Genomic DNA, 19,723 nt, shown 5'->3' with positions numbered 1-19,723 from the left:
TCATTGGTACTGATGTTTGGGATCTTCTTTATATTAAGGAGATATTTATTAAATTTCTAAATTGTCTCCTCACAGTTTTCAGGTCCAGAATTTATTATTTTGTCTAGTGAACCACCAGTGACCTTACAGCTGCCTGGATCAATTGTGGTAAGTATGAACATTAAGAATTCAGAAATAATCTAGTGACCTTTTTAGCTGGGTCTCTTTGTAAGTCACATCTGAGTCCCAACCCAGTATTCTTACCATGTCCTCCTCCCAGGCCAAGTTAGGGTTCCTGCAGAGGTATTGAGACTTGAAAGGAGGTCATTTAATTCTCAGTGCCACATACTTATTTCTGTTGGTGTGAAAATAGCTTAATTTATCCTTCTCAGCTAAGAATGCTCACTTTAGCACAAGACTTCTGAGATGAAGATTATACAGCAAATATGCAATGTGACATCTAGTGCCAATGTATTGGACTCGAGTTTACAGGCACATCCTCTACCTTTCATTAAGATAAGGTAAAAAGCTGACAGAATACAGTAGTAAAAATGACGGCAAAGAAAATCTGGAATTACCCTCAAATCTAGAATAACTCTGGTGATTATAGAGTCTGAGTATGCTCAGCCATTCTGTTGGGATTCCCTGGGTTTTTTAATAACTAGAAATGTTTGGGATATTAATTCATGAGAAGGGAGGCAGGGAGAAGCATAGTGTTGTGACCAATTCCATCAGGTTATGTAGAGACAGGAGACTAAGTGGGGCCTCAGTAATAAAATGCTGTGGAACTTGCATTGCTTGTACTTGGCACTCATTCTTCACTCTCTGTTATATGTTCTTAGACTAAAAAAGGGAAATCCTATTTGTCCCAAAGGGATCTCAATGTGATTCTACTCAATGGGCAGTGCCTTGAGGTGCAATGTGACATCAAGTCCAAGGCAAGAGATGTTTTCAACACCGTGGTGGCGTATGCAAACTTGGTGGAACATTTCTACTTTGGCTTGGCTTACCTGAAAGGTAATGACACAGCTAACTACAGTAACAGTTCTCTCCCTCAGCACCTCAGTCACTTTATTAATGAATCTATTAAAGATCCTCTAAGATCCTCAGACAAAAGCAGGTCCAAAGCTTAAGCAAAAGTAAGGTACGTTGGTTTAAACTGTACTGCACTGACATGAAGCATGTCTACCCTAGGATTGTGCATCAGCACAGCCAAACTGTTCCTTGATGATATTCCCATGCAGAAAAGGCTTTGTCCCAGCCTTGCACTGGAATAATACAGAGCCACGTAGCTCCAGCAGAAATTCCAGGAAGCACTGTACAAAGGAAGCCTGACTGTCTTCCTTCATAGATATAAAATGGAGTACAGACTCAGCCATTTAATCTAGCAGACCCACATCTCCCTAGCCCATTTCTGATGGCAAGCACAACTGAGGCACTAGGAAGAATCATACCTTGTGTGTAGGGCACAAGGATGACAATGGGGTGCAGAACCTGAATGGTGAGCAGAATTCCAGCCCCATAAATTCTTAAGTGATTCCACAGAGACCACACCAATCCAGCATCTAACAATTGTAATCCTCAGTTACACATTGTGTTATCCTAAGTTCTCCATCAAAGAAGTAAGAAATTAAGCCACGGCACAGAGAAGCAAGTCTCAACTGATGTCCGTGATCCATTTTATTTTTTACTGCTAGTGATGCACTGAATGAAGACAGCAGAACTTTGAGCTACTGAAGTATCTCCAGATTTATCACAGAACCCAAAATTCTCCTTTCAGGTAAAGAATTCTTCTTTTTGGATGAGGAGACCAAACTCTACAAAGTGGCCCCAGATGGCTGGAATGACCAACCCAAGAAGAAAACCTCCATCATTAATTTCACACTCTTTCTAAGGATAAAATTCTTTGTCAACCATTTTAATGTTATCCAGTAAGTGCATAGTTCTGCTGACTGCAGGAAAACCAGTAGCACTTAAAGTGGCTGTTCAAGGCTCCTCCTGTGTTCCTAAACCTTTTTGTGTTCCAGGCATGGCTTGACAAGGCATCAGTTTTACCTGCAGCTTCGTAAAGATATCTTGGAAGAGCGACTATATTGCAATGATGAGACTGCCCTGAAGCTTGGCGCTTTGGCTTTACAGGCAGAGCTCGGCAATTATGCTTCTGAGGTATGGATAAGTAATACAATATTTCTCAGAGGTCTCTCTCAACAGAGAGAGGGGCATGGATGTGCAGAGGGGCGAAAAGAGATTAGAAAACATGGAAGAGAAAAATAAATAAACACTCCAGAATTCACAGCTATTTTGTGCGTAGGCTCAGATCCACAAGCTGCAAAGACAGGAAGGTCACTGATGATCTGAACTAGTTATCCTAGTTTTGAAGCGTACACAAAATACCCATTTCTGTTCCCTTCCATACCCTCAATTATATAAATCAGTGTAACTATATTAATTGAACTCTGAGTGGTCTGATCCATCTGGCCAGATCCATCCCAGCACTGGGTCCCCCACTGTAGGCTGTACTGCTGCAGCTGTACCTGTCGACAGCTCTACGTGCAGGGCCGCAGGCACGCCTGTAGGCCCAGCTCTTTTCCCCGCTCTGCACAGAGAAGCAGGGCGTGCTTTGAGCACCTGGCTGAGCACAGGTGTAGGAGGCACATTTGGCTGTCAGGAAATGTCAACAGGGGGACTTAAGCGTACAAGTCACCCTGAAATTGGAAATGCACCAAATAAGAAAAGTCAAGAAAGTCAAGAAAAGTCAAGAAAGAACAAAAGGCTCCTCTCTCTCTTGTTTTTTGGTTTTTTGGGGTTTTTTTTTCTTTTTTTCTTTTTTCCTCCCAAAGATGCATGGAAAGAGCTATTTTCGTGTTGAAGACTACATTCCAGCAAGCCGAATAGAGAAAATGACCCTGGCGTATGTACAGCGAGAGCTTGCTAAATTACATCGTATGAATCGTTCCCTATTTGAGGATGAAGCTGAACTAGAATTTTTAAAGGTAACTTGCCATAGCCCAAACATTATTTATTTATTCTGAGATAGAAAGCCACTCTCTACTTACCATTGCCTATTATTTTCTTCTTGCCAGATGCAGTGGATTTTAGAGAAGGTGAACAAATTTGAATAGCCAACAAAAATCTCAGAATTTCATTCTGTCGTAGATACTTTCATACATATCACGTTATAACTAACATCACATTTACATGGTAGGTTTCCTTTCACTGATAGTTTATAAAGGGTTAATGCACATTTCAGGGTATTTTCAACATCCTAAGGGTTGAGGCAAATTTCAGCATGTTACTGACATGTCTGGGTTCCAGATGATTATAAATACACCTGCTGAATGTATTAGAGATGATTATAGAATATGGGAATAAGCAGTTCCTTGACTTCTGAAACTATACCAGCTGTTCAGACACTTTCTAAACATGTAGTGATTATTTGTTTAAAAATATCTGTGAACCCTGGAAGTGAGGAGGGAGTTATATGAAGTATTTTCTCACATGACTATTTCTGTAGGGCTCTAGGGTGTCACGATGATGTGAGACTTAATTCTGCCCCCCACCCCTCCCAATTTCTTCTTCTCCCTCAAACTTCTCTGCTTTCCATCAAATGAAAAATATCAGGCACCAAATAATGTATAAATGCCAGTAGTAATTTTTCTGCAGTGCCACATGCTTTTATTTATAGCATCATTTTAGTTCAGTTGCTGTTTAATTATGTTTGTTCCTCATTTAACACTGTCAGTGGAATTGATGGAATAGATTGAAGCTTAGCCTTAATGACAGTCCCATCATGCATGGCAAATCCAATGAAGAAAAGCAGCTTTGTTAGTATCTGTTTCAATGAATAAGTCTGTAGAAGGAGTCAACACATCATACAAAATAAGCAAGATAGCCCCCATGGCAAGAACATGCAAATTCCAAATATGAAAGGGATTAAAAATTAAAACCCAGATTCAGCTAGTGATTATGGGTGCCCCAGTTTTAAGGACCTGAACATTCGTGCTCTGGATACTTTCTGAAAAACAGATCTTCTTAAAGTTTTCATCACTGAAAATATCTATTCATGGTTGAAAAGTCATTTGGGGATTCTACATTAACTTCCCAGAAAAAAAAGTTTTAGAAGAAACTCATATTGATGTGCAGATAACAAAAGAGGACGGAAAACCCTCCTCATATGCCATAGTTCTGTAAAGGGTCTGAGTCACATTTTAACATTTTGTGGCCAAGTGCAGGAGGTAGAAAGACAAGCAACAACATCCAGAACCTCTGGGTGAGTTCCTCAGAGTATCCTCTGCACAGTAAGATGTCAGGGGCCAAAGCTGTCTCCTCAGTCCCTTGAAGTATAATCCTACTTAACTTTTCACCCAGAAGTGACACTGAAGATCTGTTACTAGAGTCTGGCACCAAAGGGTATTCCGGGCCAGTGAAATTCTCTCAAAAGTCACCACTATATTTAGGTGAGACACTTTGAGGTACAATTTAGCAAACCCTATAACTTAAGATTCTTGGCAATGGAAATCTATAATGTCTGATTTTAAAAGATGATACCCATGAAGGAATGGCTGTATGTACCTGAGTGAGTCTGTTGCAGGCTGGGAGCTGTGGTGTCACTGCAGTTAAGATTTCCAGTTGGTCATCACTACTGTAGAAAGGAAACCACACAAGCCCAGAAAAATGTCAGAGTAGCCCCGGCACCAAAGTATTAGCAGTTTTACTAAGATCATCATATTTGCTGTACCTTGTGGTTTCTGGGTTTGCTCAGGGAAACAGACACCGAAAAGAAAATGGAAAGAAACAAGGTCTAACAGTAGTCAAGCAACATTAATCCTGCATGGATTTCTATTTGGAAATGCACACAAGTGCCAAGTAGCCCTAATGCCGGGTACGTCAGTGCCACTGTACTGAAGCTACATATTCCTCCTACCTCTTCAAATGAAGTGTGTGGGAAAGCGTTATCTCAATTTTACACATGGAAAATGAATGCAAGTAATGGCTCTGTGACATACCAAAGTAAGGTCATGATTCTGTCAGGCAGTAGGTATGCAAATTTGGTAAGGGCTTCCGGACGTTTCTTGACAGTGAGAGAACATTCAGTAAATGCACTCAAAACCATTTTCCCTCCCATCTACTCCTACCTTTTCTCCTCACGCCTCTTTTTGATTAATGCGTGCCAAATGCACTTTTTCTCTACAAGGTGACTCAGCAACTTCCTGAATATGGAGTGTTATTCTATCGTGTGTCCCAAGAGAAGAAAGGAGCAGGAGGAGACATCATCCTGGGAATCTGTGCCAAAGGCATCATTGTGTATGAGGTCAAAAATCACACAAGAATTGCCAGTTTAAGATTCCAGTGGCGTGAAACAGAAAGAATTTCAGCTCATGTGAGTTGGAAGCCAGTGAATCTCTTCTCCACTCTCCTACTCCCCTTCTGCCTGTCACACTGATAAATTTATTGCGTTCAGACCCAGGGCTAGACTCATTCTGTACAGGCAAGTCCTTCTGGAAAACAGTCTAAAATCAAGGGTGGATCTGGATGTGGATCCCAAGATATCCAGTTCTTAGTGAGGTTTAGTTCTGGAGTTTTTTGCCAAGGCTGGAGTCAAATTACTATAAAACTAAATAATCTGGTGTTGACTATTACAGAGACTATGTCAAACTTCCCTATTGCATATTCATTCCCCTCTCATCTTTACTTCTGTCTCCTTTTTCTTTCATTTTCCCTCCTACATCAGGTCATGGGATCATGTGTCCCTCTTTGCAGATCTTATTATTCCCATCCTCATCTCTTACTGTATTGATGTCTGTTAACAAACCAGTATTGGTGATAAGATTGTGATGCCTTCTAAATGGTATTCTGCCATCAGATGTATATCAACCTACCATCATACAGTGTAGGTGTCAACCTGCATGACACATTTCCCAGCCTGTTTGCTCTCCCAAAATGGCCCTTCTGTCCCTTAAAGATATTTTCATATTCACATTAAATATTGGTTTAATCATTTTAACATCTGTAGGGCCAAATCTTGCCGGTTCTATCAACCTGCTCCCAGTGCAGTCAATGTCCCAAAGCTCTTGACTTTCAACACAGGGCAGTCATGATCCCAATGACAGACACCTTACTAACAACTGTTGAATTTATGATTGGCATTTAATGCACCCAAAAGGCATGCAGTCAGGCATAAATACAACTGGACAAACCAACAAGATTATACAAATGAACTTTCAGTGCCTCAGTGCAACGACTAATATATGAAGCAAGCTGTGCTTTTTTTCTCCCTTTAGAGAAAAAAATTCATGATTGAAAGCAGCTTCAGTGGCAAAAAACACACCTTCATTACCGATACAGCAAAGACATGTAAATATCTACTGGACCTCTGCTCCGCCCAGCACAAATTTAATGCACAGATGAATTCTAGGCAACTTCGGCAAACTTCATCAGGTGAGGAATAAATGCACTTTCATTACTCAGGCCATAGGATAAGGTTAGGTTTTAGGAAGAGTGCATTCAGTGAAGCTGAGAATCAGAACCTGCTACATCAGTTTCACTGTGCTTCAGCTTCTCATTTGCAGAGCAGAAAATAATGTTTCCTACTTAGTGGAAGTTAGAGGTGTGCAAGTCTAATTTAGTGTGTGCATGTGAGTGTGCGTGTGCGGGGGGTGGAGAGGGGTTCTCTGATAATAACTATATAGCTAAACTCAGATTTGAAAAAAAGAATGATTACACTTCCCTTCAGGAAACCTCCTGAGAATTCTGAAGATACGTATCAGACTTACCCCAAATGTAACCCGATAAATGTTCCACACAAAGAATAACTACAGTAGTGCCCAGATATGCTGGAGCTGAATTCAGTTAACTGGTTATCTTTGCATAAGACAGGGGTTCTATGGTTCAGTCCCAGGACAAAACTACCAAACCAAAAGCACATCAGTTACACTCAGCTATGTAGCTACTAGATGTTCTTACCCTAGGTTTTGCCATGTCTGTAGAAGATAAGACTACTACCTCCTTAAAATTCAGATTTTCCATAGTTTCTAAACCAAGGTTCTGCTCAACCCAGGGCAGTTAGCACTTCTCACCCACAGTTCTCAGCATGCTCTGTAAAGATGGGTGAGGATCATTATAGGGAAACTGAGGCACATAAGAAATAACAGCCGAAGCTGACAACTGTCATCACTCTTGACTTCAGTGAAGCAACATGGTTTTTCACTAGCTGAGGACTTGTCCTTTGCCTCGAACAGAATCATCATCATTTACAACTACTGAATATTTAACCCAGTGAGTCACAGCAGGAGAATCAACTGTCATGCCTTATCTCCCGGGATACTCCATCCTCTAGTAAAACTGTAAAAGTGTTTGCACTGAAATAATACCATGGGATATAACAGGATGATTAATATATTGCTGCTTTCCCACTAAAATTATTCCATGAAAACTGAAATTCCACCTGCACAAATTTGTTACAATGAAAAAGGTGCTAGGGTGACATTTAGGTTCAAGGCACCTTTTGTTGTTTGGGGTCCTGTAGCTTCAAACACAACTTAGTGGGACTGTGATTTGTAGCATAAAAATGAACCCTAATAATGAATCTTAAAGTTTCCTGTGTCACATTTGCTTGTACTAATATTTCTTGATAAAAATTACTATATTCCATATATAAGAGGACAAAAAGATTGAGACCTGTCCCAGAAAAAAAGGCTTTGTGAAGGCAATGATAGACAATAGTTCAAAATGCTGCCTTTGCCAGCACAGTGAGACTGCAAGAGATTATAAGGCTTTTTCTGTATGAGGGAAACTCTTCCTTCTGCTGCTCTGTTCAGATGTATAAGTACCATCTCCTCAAAACTTGCTAGCAACCCCCTACTTTGAAATCACCATGGCAACTCTCAGACTGTGCTAATACCGTGGACAGTCAAGCCTCCTGATGCCTTAACAAATGCCACTGATCAAAGTCACTGAGGAGAGAGGGACCCTAGGTTTAATGCTGCAGAGTAGTGTACTAGAAAGTTGCATTTGGGCTAATATTTGTTAGGAAAACACACGGGAGGTCAGCTGTCACGTACAAGCAGATTTAAAGGCCATATCTGTGCTAGCCTGTACCAAGCCGGATTCTTGTTTTACTTTCTGACAGATCTCCAATTGCCTGCTGTCCCTCTCTCCTTCAGATCCCCTCTCCAGCCCACCAGTTAAGAATCTAAATAAATTAACGACTCCTCCAGCACTATCTTGTTTCAGGGAAATAAAATCTTTTTAGAGGATAGATTCATAAATAGCAGAGCCCAGATGTCATTAAGCAAGTAGTAGATTTCACACGGAAATGGAAAATTGGATAGCAAACTTTGCCACCAAGACGGTCCCCTACTCAACTCTACTTGTGCAAATCACTCAGAGCAAACAGCCAGCTCCTTGGCCCCTCTCTGAGCTTAGAAAGCATGTGTCAGTAAAGCCGCGGTCTTCTCAGATACACATATACTGGAGGGGTGGGCCTGGGAAGGATGGGAAACTACCAACCTGGCTGTTTCAGTCTCTGGCAGACAGGTATTTCTCATACACTGAACGTTTACAAAATATACTTTACAGAGATATTCAGGTTAAAATTATACAGGGTTATACATTTCATCTGTCTTTGTGGAAAATGAACTTGCAGTATAATTCATAGAAATGAAATCTAAATACGGCATATACTTTCTACGAAAGAAATGGATTGGAAACCCTTTCCACTCACTCCAAGGCCTACATATCCTCAAGGATACCAAAACAAATATATCTGTGATGTCAATCTTTTTTGCTGGCATTTCAAAAAGTTAGACAGAAAGCAGCTTTGAGCTTAAAAAGATGGGATAACATCAGTGGATTTATCTTTCCTTCCTCTTCCCCTCTCCCTTCTTATTCAGAGGAAAGTAAATTTATGGAAATAGACAAATCAAATTCTGCATATGCAGCTCAGCGTGAACACCTTGCCCTGATTCAGAGACTGTCTCGTTCAGAGAATGTGCTCTATGGAGCAAATCTGGAAAACCTTTCTGCTGGGATGATGAGCAAATCTTGTGATAACCTCAGTGTGCAAACCAACAACAGGGTTAGAGACAAAAGCAATCTTGGCAGGTAGGTTTGCTTTTTCCTCTAAACCTGTGTAAGAATACTCAGTCATAGACTATATCATTGCAAACCACTGTGGTAAACTGTGAGGCAGACTTTTTTTTTTTTTTTTCCAGTCTTTATTATGGTCACACCAAAAGGCCCTGTCAGGCCTGGGGCTCCACGGTACCAGCAGTAGTGCAAACACAGGCAGGAAGCTAACAGTCTAACAGAAAGAACTTGAAAAAGAGTGACATTTAAATTTGTAGCAGACTCAGGAATGAACCACTTATTGGGTTACGGAGAAGGATTAAAATAAGGGAAGAAAAAAGTAAAATCTTTAGTGTCTCTCTATCTTTTCTGGAAATGGCAGCATGTGAACTGAGTGCACAGCAGAAGCTGTTTTTGAGCAGGTCTTACCTAATTGATTCCTCCATGTCTAAAGGTGCAAATCATAGAGAACAGTTTAAGAACTTCTCCCTTTTCATTTGCATTGGTACATTCACCGGTGTAGGTGGTTACTAAAGCTGCACACAGCCTCAAGGACTTTGATGAATTCTACTGCCTTTTATAATACTAAGAGTTAGAATAGAGCCAAGAAGAACATGAACTACCAGGAAAACTTTCAGACATGGTTTTGTCTAAATGGACAGCAAGGCTAAATGAATTATGCTGAGGCTACGCTGTGTTTTCCTGATGCCTGCATTGAGCTCAGAGAAAAAACACAGGGGGAAATCAGTCATGATGTGAGTGGTCTAATGGCAGCTGTTACTTGGAAGCAAATGCCGGCAAGGATAAATTACCTCTCCTTACATACAATGAAATGTAGCCCAGAAATCAGAATACTCATTATAAACATGTGTGTTCCCAACTTGGCTCTGGCAGACTAACAACAATGAAGAGTGCTAAATACCATTGCTGGTTTGTTATTGTAATGCAGTCTTAATTCCCTGCTGTGCAGATCCACATCAGGGCTATCCCAGTCAGAAATGCACATCAATTTGAATGGAAAGCAAAGAAGTTATGACTACCTCTCTATCCACTCAACTCAGAACACAATCAGTGGTGAGTATAATAATCATAAAGACAGACAGTACCCTTCCATATTTATTGTCGCAATAGCAGAAGAATAAAATATATTCCACTTAACAGATTAAAGAATATCCTTTTGCACTTCTAGTCCTGGGAATTAACCCAGAGTTTAGCAAGACAAGCTGTTTTCTTACCTTTCATTCCCACTTTCCATCAGGATCAGTGGTAAGGGCCTTCATGATAAAATTATTCTATCAATGGTGCCGAATGCTCTTCAGAGATATAGTTTGGTACACCCAGGACTCTCGCATGGGGGAATATCTCTGTGCTCAGAGGTCATCATTTGGTTTGCAATTGACAGATCTACAACTCAATAAATAGTGCAGGAAACAACACAGGCTCCCGGCCCTTCTGCTATTCTTGCATTTGCATGACACTAACTGGAAGAAGAACTGGACACCTAACACCTAACCTTTCTCACAGAAGCCATACTGCATGCACACAGTGAGCTGATCTATAGAATACAAAGCTATGATTATTTGGTTACTCCATTTTAAAATTAGAACTGTACTTTAAAAACACTATGGCAATTGCACAATATTAAATAGTGTTAACAATACAAAAGTCACCATCACAATCTGTGCTGACTGGATTGCACCTACAGAGCCAAAAGGGCCCACAGGCCCAAAGGCTAGAGTTTCCAAAGGAACCCATAGGAGATTTTGTGTCCAAATCACCCTCAGGTTCAATGGGCGCTACATGCCTGATTCTTTAGATATCCTAATCTTAATAAAAATGTTGCAGATAAATGTGTATTCTCCCAGAAACGAACATTATAGGAAGAGTTTACACAGCTACTGTACACATACTTTTCTAAAGAATGTAAATTTCCAGAGACTTGTTTGAGCTTCCTTCCTGCATTATATTGATTCAGAAGTAACATCATTGTTGAAAACAAGGACAAAATGTATTTTTAATTTTTCAAGCCCCAGTTTTGCATACTATATGACTCTACTGTCTCCCTGCATTAATCTGCATTTATTCTAGCTGTTTTGTTTCCGCAGCACCTGGATCACCAGCGATCCAAAAGGAAGTTTTGCTAAGTGGTCTAGAAAGAGAAATCATTTGTGTCGGCCTAAAACGTGACCCTAAGAATGGATTTGGTAAGTAAGGAACATAACATTCATATTTGTCACTGGGACTGTCAGATCCTGGTGCTAACGATACTTGCAGACTCAAACTGAGGCAGATTGTAGTCTTCACTTCATTATTCTTCTTATAGAATAAGACTACCAATCCTGGTGAAGGACTTAGAATTTCCAAGACTGAAAAGGACTAAGAGCGTAAATCAAGACCACAGTTTTTTCAGAGGATTAACTAAGGCCACAGAGGTCAAGGGGACCAAGTGCTAAGAGTAGAATGAAAGGAACAAAGGTCATAGTTTTGTACCTGAAATACATGCACAGTGGTTTTATTTATCTTAGACCTTACATAGGGCAAGATGATGTTCTGCAAACTTTTCAGGTATTGCCTGTGGGGGTGCAAAATGCGTACACAAGCTTAACATGAATGTTTCCTGACTTTTGGATTCTTATTTGGATAACATTTTTATTATCCAATTAAACATCAAATTTCTAAATGGTGCAGGTCTGTGTGGAATATCCCGATCCCAAACACAACTATTCTACCAGTGAAAAGAATGTAGCCTGCAATAGGCAGAATATTCTGAGATAGGATAGTGAAATTGAACTACTTGACAATAGATACAATTTTCTTAGATATCTCTTACATGTCCATTAGAAGTTTACACGGCCAACCTCAGGGGCCCTAGATTTCATGATGTAGAACAATGTTCAAAGTTATCTAAAGAGCTTTTAAACCATTTTCCTCCTGCAGGCGTTGAATACAAAGGTCCACATAGTTTATGACTCTTGTAAGAAAGTAGTTGGAACCTTTAGAAGTCCCAAGCCAGGAAAGTGTTCTTACTGAGAAATTACATTTAAATAGACACCAAAGTCACCAGCACGCTTTAATTATAACGTGAATTTAAAGTTCTCACAAATCAAGACCTTGATGCCATGTAAATCAGAGCTCCCCATTCTCCATACCATGTTTAAAATCTATGCCATTAGAGCAAAAGCCTTTTGTGCCTTTTGTTCATCTTTTCTAATACTGCCAGTGTCTCTGCATTCTCATGCTATCTCATTTTTGCAGGTTTTGTAATTATTGGAGGAGAAAATGTGGGAAAATTAGACCTTGGTATCTTTATCGCTTCAATTATCCCTGGGGGACCTGCAGACAGAGCTGGAAATATCAAACCAGGTCATTGTCCTTAGTTTTAAATTAGAGTTAAAATACTTTCATGGTTTAAAGTTAGCTACTCTGGATTTATTTCCTTATTTAGATGTGTTTTGTCTTGTTTTTAACCCCCCACTTTTTTTTTTTTTTTTTAAGGAGGACGACTCATCTCTGTGAATAATACTAGTCTTGAGGGCGTTTCATTTAATACTGCAGTTAAAATCATACAGAATTCTCCCGATGAAGTGGAGCTCATCATCTCTCAACCCAAAGGTATAAAGGCAAATGTCTTTGCTGGCTATGGAATGCTAATAGTTAACTCAGGACACTGGTATTTATTAGGCACTGGGACATAGTAGTACTTTCTTGCTACTCAGTGCCAGCTACAATAACCATAGGCTAGCAGTAAAAATTGTCAACTTGTAGTAGGTATCATGTGATCTCTGTTCTACAGTTGGGGTGAAAAAAATCTATTATGGGCTGCATTGCTGAATACCAAGGAAATTTTGGCATTTCTTTTTCTGATAGAGTCATAGTCCTCTGCAGTGATGAAGCAAATACATTTCTCCACACTTGTAATAGCAGCACTCCATTTTACAATGACTGACTCATTTTATAGAATATGATTTCACAACCAGTTGATGTAGGAAGTTACTTTATCCTCCTGTGCTGAGGTATAATAATATTTGCCTTCAAGTTTACTTACTGTTTGTATTCAGCAATGTTTATTTTGGTATGGCTTTACAGACATGTATGAAGAAGGATTAAATGAAGAAAAGAATCTATCAAGAGGAAACAGCACTAGTGGATCTGAGATCTCTTATGTAGACAGTGGGAGAAAAAAGATTCAGGATTGTCATACAGCTCTCCCCAAAGAACAGGACATAAATATAGATGAACTTGAAAAGGCTCTTTCCTGGAATTTAGCACCAAAATTGAGCCCTAGGATTCCAGTTCCTTCAGCTGATAGCCTGGAAGTGGAGGTAACTGAGATTTTGATGCTATTCAGTAATATTATTCCCAGCATGTGTCTTAACAACATGCCAGCTATATTAAGAATGGAAGGTAACCAAGAATTTTTTTAAAAAAAGAGAAGAAATGAGAAAGAAAACCTTGGAAGATGTTGCTTGTTAAATTATATTGGAAATGTCAAAATGATAGACAGGTCTAAAATATGTGAAAAAAATGCAGTAACTGTTCCACAAAATGTTATTAAAAATTCTCCTCCCTTTTCCAGTGGAGGTACAAAATTTTGATTATTTCCTTGCAATCTCTTAAGTTTTCAACCACACACAGAACAACTGTGTCTAACTTCCTACTATTAGACAGCCTCCCTATCTATACTCAACTTATGCACATTTAGACAGATTATATTTTGAGTAATATTAGTTTAAGCTTGAAATAATGTCAGGGATATAAATGGTACCACTCCAAGCTTACAGTGGCAGCAGGATCAAAGCCTTTGTATCTTCTAGAAACTCTCCTTTTTTTCCTTCCTTTCCCGCCCTTTCTTTACTGAGATGCTGTAGTCTCATTAGTGTTTATATTTTTGAGACAGGAAGGTGACTCTTCACACTTACCATCTCCAACTGAAACCAACTCAAAGGAAATCTATTCTGTGGAGCTTGTTAAAGAAGATGGGACTTTTGGAATCAGTGTGACTGCAAGTGTTACTGTTAATCTTTCAGTGTGTCTGTCTGTTACATGACCAAAAAAAACCATAGGGAAGTGTATTTATGTGGAAGTCACGACTATTTTGCTTCTCAAGATAAGCCATGCTTCTTACTCTGAAAGCCAAAGAAAGGGCTCTAGACAATTTTATTTCCTAATATATGGAAATACAGTTCTCCATATATTTAGAGTACCAGAGAAAACAGCAGTGAAAACTATCTGCCACATTTGAATAATAATTCCTTGCCCTTATTATCAAAGTTGCATTTACCCCTCCAGGCTGATATCTCTTTGCAGTCCTTGCTGAAATGAGAAGCAATAGCCATTTCATTGCCTGCAAAAGAAACTGAGGGCTGCCTTTTCATCTGAATTTGGCCAGGGGATTAGATGGACAGAACATGATTCTTAGGTTAATCTGTAATTCCTCTGAGCTGTAGGGTCTTTAGTGGCTGCACAAGTTCAGGTCCATGTTTTATATATTGTTTGAAAGGTTAATAATTGCTGAATGTATATTGCATAGTTTGGAAGCTGTGCTAGAGACTGACTGAAAGATGCAACCTTATCTTGATGTTAGCATAGGGAAAAAAAACTTATGAACATTTAGTAAATGTTTTTATATAGCCACATAGAAATGCATTGCATTTTCCTGAGAAAATAAAGCAAGATTACTGCCTAGGGAAGTATATCACAACTAGATGGGACTTTCAAGTAACATCCTCTTTCCTTTTTTTCCTATTTAAAAAAAAAAAAAAAATTGCTGAAGCAGTAGCTTTGTAATGCTTGTGTAAATTGGTTTGATTTTTATCACAGGAAGAACTTGTGAAGACTCCACTCTAATCTGTGGGCATCTGTTTTGCAGGGTGGAATTAACACTAGTGTGCGTCACGGTGGGATATACGTGAAGTCAATTATTCCCAGGGGACCAGCAGATAAAGATGGACAAATAAAGATAGGTAACGTGTCTGGCAATGTTAGTGAACTCAGTGTGGAATGCCTGCCACGGGGACAGTGAAACAAATTTGTGATTGGAGGTCAAACAACTGTGAAATGTAATATGCAGTCCATCATTCCTCAGCCCATCCCTGTACTACATGTACATATCCCACTGAAAAACCAGGAGCCTCATACCAACATTGTACAGTTATCTCTGTAGCTGCACATAAGGCTACTGACTGACATCTACTTTCAGTGTTGCTGTGATAACCAGATACTATCACTGCTTACAGAATACCCTGGTATGTTTTAAGTGCTAGTTATAGAATGCTGTACATCAAGCAGTATTGCTTTCAGGGAAAGTAACATAATTTGACACATTTAAGAGTGAAGATCTATTGCCTCAAGGTTTACATCCATTGAACTTGAACATCAAAGCAACTTGACCCTTTTTTGTTTGTTTTCTTTTGCCTCAGGTGATCGTCTGCTGGAAGTAGATGGCATCAGCCTCTGCGGCATCACCCACAAACAGGCTGTGGAACACCTTAAGAAATCTGGCCAGGTTTGTACAACAGCAGAGCTCAATCAGATACCCAATAGAATAAACTGCACTTAGTATGAAACACAGTAGCAAAGCTAGGCCAAAAGAAACTGCCCCCTTTACCCCATCCAACCCCATTCTCCTATAAAGAAAAGTAAAAAGACTTAGGGCTCAACGTGTACTGTGTAATTGGAATCTGTTCATCATTGGTTTAGGTTGCCAAGCTGGTTCTAGAAAGGGGAAACTACCAACTGGCAGAGCCATGCCTGACTACTAATGACAGAAAGGAGGACCAGTGTGCAGTTGTTTCTGTAACAACATCCTTCACAGATGGTACCAAGGACCACTGCTTTTTGACAGATGGTAAGCGATGAAAAAGGAACTCAGGGTGACTTCTTACAACGTGCAAGAAAGGAATGCATGTAAATAATTCTATGAAATTTTTGTGGGTTGGAAGGAAGACTGCATACTGAATAAAAATATAATGCGCAATATTAATGCCGTTATAAAAATCAATTCTGAACAAAGTATTTCACATGTACTTAGAGTTACAGTTGCTAGATACAGCTGAATTTATCCTAGGCGCAAGTACTGTATCTCTCAGCCTTCATGAGATGGGGGTCATCCCAGAGGGGACATCCCTGCCTATACTCTATAGCACTCACAGGCAGGAAGCAGCTGTGTTGATGTTGCCAGCCTGTTACCAAAGAGCGCACAGCAGCACAACTGCTGTGTCAGTGACAAAGCCAGGGTGAACTGCTACCCCAGGGCCAGGACTTCATTTCTTAAAAGGAGAAGATTCAGAGATCACTGTCACTGAATTTAGCCAATAAATAACTGTTGTATCTTTTACACTAAGGCTGTCTCATAAACACCAAGTCTGAACCATATTTTCCCATGGGGCAGTTACTCCTCTACATTGTCCCTAGCAGAATGGTGTCCAGCCGCAACTCTGGTATTTGGGAAAGAGCTGGTCTCATTCTTGTCTGTAAAGAGCAGTAGCTCTGATTCTAGTTTATGCTGGTTAGTACAGGACCCAAACTAACATTGGGCAGCTACAGAACAGTAGGATCTACCCAACACTTAGAGAGGAATGTCAGATGATAGCTTTTGAACCTTTTTATGTTGGTCCAAAAGACTTGTTCCTGTATGGGCTTGTACCAGATGGCATAAAGTCTGTGAACACATGGTGGAATAGAATCCATTCTCCCCATTCTGCCTGTGTGATTTCAAGGGCTCACATAAATTAAAGGAACAACAAACCCATCTTTTGCCATTAGTATCCGTAGATCTACCTCTGCAGCCCACAGGTAAAAGGTCTGGTGAGGGTTTAATTTACATCAGCTACTTAGGGGGTACATATGTCACAGCTCCCACTCTTTTTCCAATCTCTGCTTTGAACAGATAATACATTTGAAGTCAAATTGACAAAGAATTCTGGAGGCCTTGGGTTTAGTGTTCTGCAAATGGAAGGAGATGCTTTTGAACACCTTGGAGGAGCTATTGTCAGGATCAAAAGACTGTTTCCAGGGCAGCCAGCTGAAGAGAATGGCAAAATTGAAGTCGGAGACATCATTTTAGCTGTGAATGGGAAACCTATTCAAGGACTCTTGTATCAGGTACTAGTTAGTACGATCACTGGGCCTCCTGATAGGTAACACATTAATAAAGACAATAGGATGAAACTGCATTTAAACTTAATTATCACCAGAAGGGCTCAGAATTTGCATGTAATGAATCTGATTTCTTTGTAGGATTCTACTCTAGAATTCTTATGGAGAATTTCCTTCCTAACAGAATTCTTAGAGAGAATTACTTCCGATATTTAATTTATAACTTTCTACTAGTGATGCACAAAGTCTATTGTTAGATGCACACCAGTTGTTAATTAGTTGGAATCTTTGTTATTGTTATGCATAATTGGAACATTTTTTCCCCTGTGGTCATCTGTGCTTTGTAATGTTATGCTAAATACCATGCCCCAGATTCAAATCTCTACCAGGTGAGGTAAATCCAGTGTAACTTTTTTACCTGGAACGAGAAATTCTATACTCATACAAAGAAATTTAATGGTACAAAGGACTCTACATGTAGTTCACTGTAATCTTTTCACCTTATGAAAATCCCTGAATTCTTTATATGAATATGCGTTGAACAGATAAGACTGGTAACAAACAGAAATGATGAAATCATGCAATTTTCCCACTGGCAGGTCATTTGTATCATTAAATAGCTAGGGAAAAGACAAGGTGCTGCAAGTCCTAGACACCTGGGGAGTGCTGTAATTGTACTCCTCTTTTTTTTTTTTTTTTTTTTCCCCTGACCTGGTATCTGTCTTCTTCCAGCACTGTGTTGCTCTCTGACATACAGCCTACAGGGAGAGACTTGGTGTTTTGGCCTACAGCATTTTTTTTTTTTTTTCTCTAGATTAAGTAGTTCAACTCCCACTATAGCTGAAAGCTGAATGCCACTGAATAGACATTATGTCAAGGAGGGGCTTTGACGAAGTCTACCTTTGGTTATGTCTATATGGCAGTCTGTGGATCTATGCTGATATGACTGACTGAAGATGTGTCCCTGCCGCATGCAGTTTGAATGCATTTGTCTGAAAATCCTATTTTCTTCAAGAAAAGAGAAGAATTAATTTTATCCTCTGTGTCTTTTAGTAGAACAAGAGTTTGTAAACAGAACTGACTTGACTTTAGGTACACATTCACATAAAAAGCTATGGTCCATTTATATGACAATCATACGGCAGTGAATTTTGGCTCTCAGACACTGCTGAGAGGCACAAATACTAGGAGCTTGGCATTCGCAATAAAATTTGTCTCCATCCCAGTTGGTAAAATTACATGTACTATAGACTGTTCCATAAGAAATCTAATATTCCTTCTTTCTGCTTAGGATGTCCTGCACTTGTTGCGAGGAGCTCCTCCAGAAGTCACACTACTACTTTGCAGACCACCAAAAGGTGTTCTTCCAGAAATAGAGCAGAGTGCCCTGGTAAGGCAAAGCTTCTGTCAGTAAGCGTGCTTCTGTAAACCTGGAAAACCACCGCTACATTGTCTATCCGATCTTGAAGAAGGCAACCTTCCCTTTTCTCCAAGGCCCTCTATTCCATTTCTTTCTCTTCCCAGCTTCAATGCAATGTCTAGAGCTCAACTGATTCTTCCTTAGCAACCAAAATAATAGAAATCCAACAGATGTGAAACATGTTTATTCCAGTCCAACAACTTTTGAATTGCAGTACTGTCACTGGAGTGAAAAACACATACCCAAGCAGATCTTCTCATGATGCTTCCAAAAATGCTCTACTAGATCCTCAGCCAGAAACTGCAGATATTCTCAACTGCAGCTGTTGTAACTTGTGGGCTTGAGGTAGCTGTATTACTCCCAAAAGCAAGAGGAAAATAAAGAACTTTTCCTATCGAGGCTACCTCTTAATAAACTTAAATAAATGAAATAATGGTTTCAACTTGTTATTCAGCTTCTTATTAATAGCAGAATCTGCAGAGTCAGGGTGTGGGGGAGAAAATAAATCAAACAGAGACTGCAGAGACTAAAACATTGCCATTAGGTGTGCTAGCATTATTATTCCTGCTTCTTGAACACAACTCTTGGACACATACGCAAGTATTCTTATAATGAATACACATTTGCATTACTCTTGCACCATGCAGAATGGCCCATCCACGGTTCCTGTCCCACCAGGATTTATAAGCACTGTCCACGGGAAGACAGAAATAACTGTCAGGACCATCTCCAGATAACAAACTGACTCCTGTTGCTCTTCTGCAATGTGCCCTTGGCCAATTTCTATGGTCTGTCACACAGGAGTCAAATCTAGAAGCCACTTCTACACAATGAAGAGAATATAGACACAAAGTTGAGGCATGACAGGAAAAGAAATGAAAAGGGGCCACCTCTAGAAAAGAATTCATTGAGAAAAGTGAACTTGTGTAGTAGTTACCTGGTTGGAACTCCTGAAGAATGTGGAAGATGAGCATAAAGACAAAACAGTTATTTAGTGAAAGAGTACCTCCCTCTTTTTTTTTTTCTCTCCCTTGCAGCTACCATTTGATATTTTCACATTCAGATGCTTATTGATACCACCTCTTCAAATAATTTTGTCTTTAAAGGAAAGAAGATGGGAGATAAAAATGGAATTACACTAACCTTTCTGTTATTTTGATA

The 19,723-nt window shown here is 39.7% G+C and overlaps 1 protein-coding gene across 1 annotated transcript in view; it reads left to right on the top strand.

Annotated features, from left to right (window-relative positions):
- Positions 1-19,723, top strand: part of FRMPD2 (FERM and PDZ domain containing 2) — a gene marked incomplete at both ends in the record, with an annotated part of 58,482 nt that overhangs the window by 11,295 nt on the left and 27,464 nt on the right. The window contains 19 exons of the mRNA XM_082002186.1: positions 76-147; positions 822-996; positions 1,760-1,910; positions 2,007-2,145; positions 2,820-2,972; positions 5,174-5,359; positions 6,261-6,417; positions 8,871-9,081; positions 10,016-10,119; positions 11,151-11,249; positions 12,301-12,408; positions 12,541-12,657; positions 13,132-13,367; positions 13,943-14,047; positions 14,915-15,008; positions 15,465-15,550; positions 15,745-15,892; positions 16,934-17,148; positions 18,434-18,532. Coding sequence (XP_081858312.1) covers positions 76-147; positions 822-996; positions 1,760-1,910; positions 2,007-2,145; positions 2,820-2,972; positions 5,174-5,359; positions 6,261-6,417; positions 8,871-9,081; positions 10,016-10,119; positions 11,151-11,249; positions 12,301-12,408; positions 12,541-12,657; positions 13,132-13,367; positions 13,943-14,047; positions 14,915-15,008; positions 15,465-15,550; positions 15,745-15,892; positions 16,934-17,148; positions 18,434-18,532 — 2,655 coding nt within the window. The remainder of the gene's footprint in view (positions 1-75; positions 148-821; positions 997-1,759; positions 1,911-2,006; positions 2,146-2,819; positions 2,973-5,173; positions 5,360-6,260; positions 6,418-8,870; positions 9,082-10,015; positions 10,120-11,150; positions 11,250-12,300; positions 12,409-12,540; positions 12,658-13,131; positions 13,368-13,942; positions 14,048-14,914; positions 15,009-15,464; positions 15,551-15,744; positions 15,893-16,933; positions 17,149-18,433; positions 18,533-19,723) is intronic.

This window comes from Phaethon aethereus (genome assembly GCF_964289735.1).
Source record: "Phaethon aethereus genome assembly, chromosome: 7".
Taxonomy (NCBI): domain Eukaryota; kingdom Metazoa; phylum Chordata; class Aves; order Phaethontiformes; family Phaethontidae; genus Phaethon; species Phaethon aethereus.
This window is presented reverse-complemented; position numbering and strand designations above follow the sequence as displayed.